This window comes from Morone saxatilis, unplaced genomic scaffold (assembly GCF_004916995.1).
Source record: "Morone saxatilis isolate NCDOM2014 unplaced genomic scaffold, NCSU_SB_2.0 Contig17, whole genome shotgun sequence".
NCBI lineage: Eukaryota > Metazoa > Chordata > Actinopteri > Moronidae > Morone > Morone saxatilis.
The window spans coordinates 9,136,634-9,137,679 of NW_023339729.1; the positions used below are offsets into that span (position 1 = coordinate 9,136,634).

The 1,046-nt window shown below is 44.6% G+C and overlaps 1 protein-coding gene across 1 annotated transcript in view; it reads right to left on the reverse strand.

The window, feature by feature from the left end:
* The window catches only part of LOC118327610 (adhesion G protein-coupled receptor L1-like), a 27,551-nt gene that overhangs the window by 16,531 nt on the left and 9,974 nt on the right, over positions 1–1,046 (reverse strand). The window contains exon 2 of the mRNA XM_035661032.1: positions 827–946. Within this exon, the coding sequence (XP_035516925.1) occupies positions 827–896 (70 nt within the window). The 5' untranslated portion in view covers positions 897–946. The remainder of the gene's footprint in view (positions 1–826; positions 947–1,046) is intronic.

Sequence of the window (1,046 nt, forward strand, 5' to 3'; positions counted from 1 at the left end):
ATGTGTGCGTGTTTGATTTAATTTTAATGCACACGTGTGAAAGCTGACACTGGAAGGATTCCCAGAGTGTGACTGTTGACATAAACCACACAGCCCCTCCACAGTGTGATGTGATGAGTGGGTATATCACAATATCTGTGTTTTAAGTCAGTAGGGAGGATAAAGCTTGTACTACTGGCTGTCTGATGTTTGGTAAACACAATCTGATCCGAAGTATAAGATTTTATTTTCCTTTCCTTCGAAGACTGGATCTCACTATGTCACATCTTTCTGTTTGTAGTCTCACCTGACTGCCATATTAATCACTGTAAACCAGGGTTATTGGAGAAAATAGCATTACCATTACCATAATCCGGTTGTTCACGTCAGCCTGAGTGTCATGAACACATGAAAAGGTTTTGTTGTATCAGGATTAAACCCTTGTTTAAACTGAACACGTCGGTGTGATCAGTATGCTGCTGGTGAGTTGTAACTGTCCGTGGTGCTGAATGACTGATTGTTTAGCTACAGGCAGCTTTTGAAACACTCCCTTTGGCAAGCTGCACACTTCAAATGTTTTGGTAAGCTTTTGTTTATGTAGGTCACAGACTTTCTTGACCAAGATGACTTTGCCATTTTTTTAGAGAGGCAGTGGGGCTGACTTCCATTTTTCATGACGGCTTTGCTGACTTTCAAAACAATGACTTATATATGAGTCACACGAATCTACGACGCTCTGGTGGAATCTGTTGCTTTCCTTTTAACTTTTTTTTGAGATTCACTCTGCTGATTGCTGTGCCAGGATCAACACCTCTACATGATGCTAACATGCCACCGTGATGCTTACCTTGGCCGGAGGGGGCGACGTGAGCCAGAGTGAGCACGCACACCCCCAGGAACCACAGTGACACAGCCATGCTGGGCAGGAAGAGTTAGGACGTCACACCACCAGCCGCGTTAGGAGAGCCTGGGGAGGAAGCAGTGGAAGTGTGAGATTGAGAGTGAAGAACTGCACCCTCCCTTTGAGAGCATATCAGTGTGTGCATTTCTCTCTCTCTTTCTCTCTC